The sequence below is a fragment of the Brassica oleracea genome, chromosome C5, assembly GCF_000695525.1.
Source record: "Brassica oleracea var. oleracea cultivar TO1000 chromosome C5, BOL, whole genome shotgun sequence".
Classification (NCBI taxonomy): Eukaryota; Viridiplantae; Streptophyta; class Magnoliopsida; order Brassicales; family Brassicaceae; genus Brassica; species Brassica oleracea.
In genome coordinates this window covers 30,770,859-30,772,317 of record NC_027752.1, presented here as the reverse complement: position 1 = coordinate 30,772,317, position 1,459 = coordinate 30,770,859, and the positions used below count along the sequence as shown (strand labels likewise).

At 39.4% G+C, this 1,459-nt stretch overlaps 1 protein-coding gene across 1 annotated transcript; it reads right to left on the bottom strand.

Annotated features, from left to right (window-relative positions):
- Positions 1-389: 389 nt before the first annotated feature.
- LOC106294116 (uncharacterized N-acetyltransferase p20) lies at positions 390-1,015 on the bottom strand. Its single transcript, XM_013729720.1, is given in 2 exon segments — positions 390-505; positions 507-1,015. Coding segments are annotated over 2 exon segments (492 nt in total). The 5' UTR covers positions 902-1,015; the 3' UTR covers positions 390-408.
- Between the last annotated feature and the right edge of the window lie 444 nt (positions 1,016-1,459).

Sequence of the window (1,459 nt, the reverse complement as noted above, 5' to 3'; positions counted from 1 at the left end):
GAGGAAAACCGCCCTCGTTAAGATTATGTTTTCTTGTAGTGTATGTCCTCGGAATACCGTTATTCCGAGGACATATCGCGATATCTAGGATCTTCGACCGAAGAAGCACGAAAATCAAAATATAATATGTAATATTAGTTGTATTATAAACACCACCAAGTCTTATAATCCCTAAACTATTTATAGTAACTTTTTAGCAGAGATAACAGTACTAGATAGATCCATAATTCATATGGCACCACTTTACAAAAAAAAAAAAAAAACTTAAGAAGATGGAGACCACCATCCCTCGTTACCGTAAACATTTTTTCAAAACATTTGTTTCTTCTCTACCATTTCGGTAAGAGACTGATATTATAACATTACTTCCCTATTTCTCCCATTTCCTCCTTATGGACCTTAACAAAACTATACAAAAACATATATATCTCTAATACCTCCTTTGCAAAAACCATACTTTTTAAGCAAACCCTCCTTTTCAAACCCAGCTTTCTCCAAAACTTTCTTTATTCTCCACCTCAACAACCGCTTGTAGCCTCACCACGTCCGGAAAAATCTCAAAAGCTTGTTCCACGGCCATCCTCACCGCCGCCGTGGCTATCACCCGTCCCCAAAACTGTCTAGAGACGGCGTATCCAAGGTCAGCTCGGCACCTACCATCGCCAGTATGAGGCCTGACGGAGACGCAACCTATCGAACGACCGTCTTTGAGAAGACAAATGGAACGGCGCCACGGGTGTGGTATGGCCGTTTGAAGGATGTGTTGTCGGGCTTCTTCCACGGTTTTAACGGAGGTCCATCGAAGGTAACGTGTGACGTCATCATCACCGGCCCATTTAAGAACGTCTTCGGCGTCTGAGAGATCAAACGGACGGAGGAAGATACTTGGTGGCGTTTCCATGGTTAAGGTTTATAAAAGCTGTGTAACTTGTATTGCAATTAAATACTCTAGAACGATCTCTACCAGAAAATCTACAGAAATAATTATAGTGGGTTTAAATGCCCATTAACAGTTTGGGCCTATATTTTCATATTTACCTTCGAAATTACTAATTTACATATGGAAAATTCTATATTTATTCATAATATAGAGGTTCCTTATATATGAGATTACACCATCATAAATAAATTGAAAGATTACAAATCATAATCTCTTGGTTATGAGTCATCCACAATCTAGTTCATAACACTCCCCTTTGGATGTCATAACCATTTAGAGCTTATAATGTGCTTTAATGTTGACTCATTAAAACCTTACCAGGAAAATCCAATTGGGACAAAACCATGGTGAAGGAAAAAAAGTACAACACACATTACGCCCCATGATTTGGACATTACTGAAGGTCCCTTGGACCTCTCCAATTTTCTGCAATCCGTGGGTGATGAAGATCTTGGACAGAATATGCTTCATCCTCGAACATGATAGTAGGTTCTTCTTTACCATCGGCCATGCCACAAT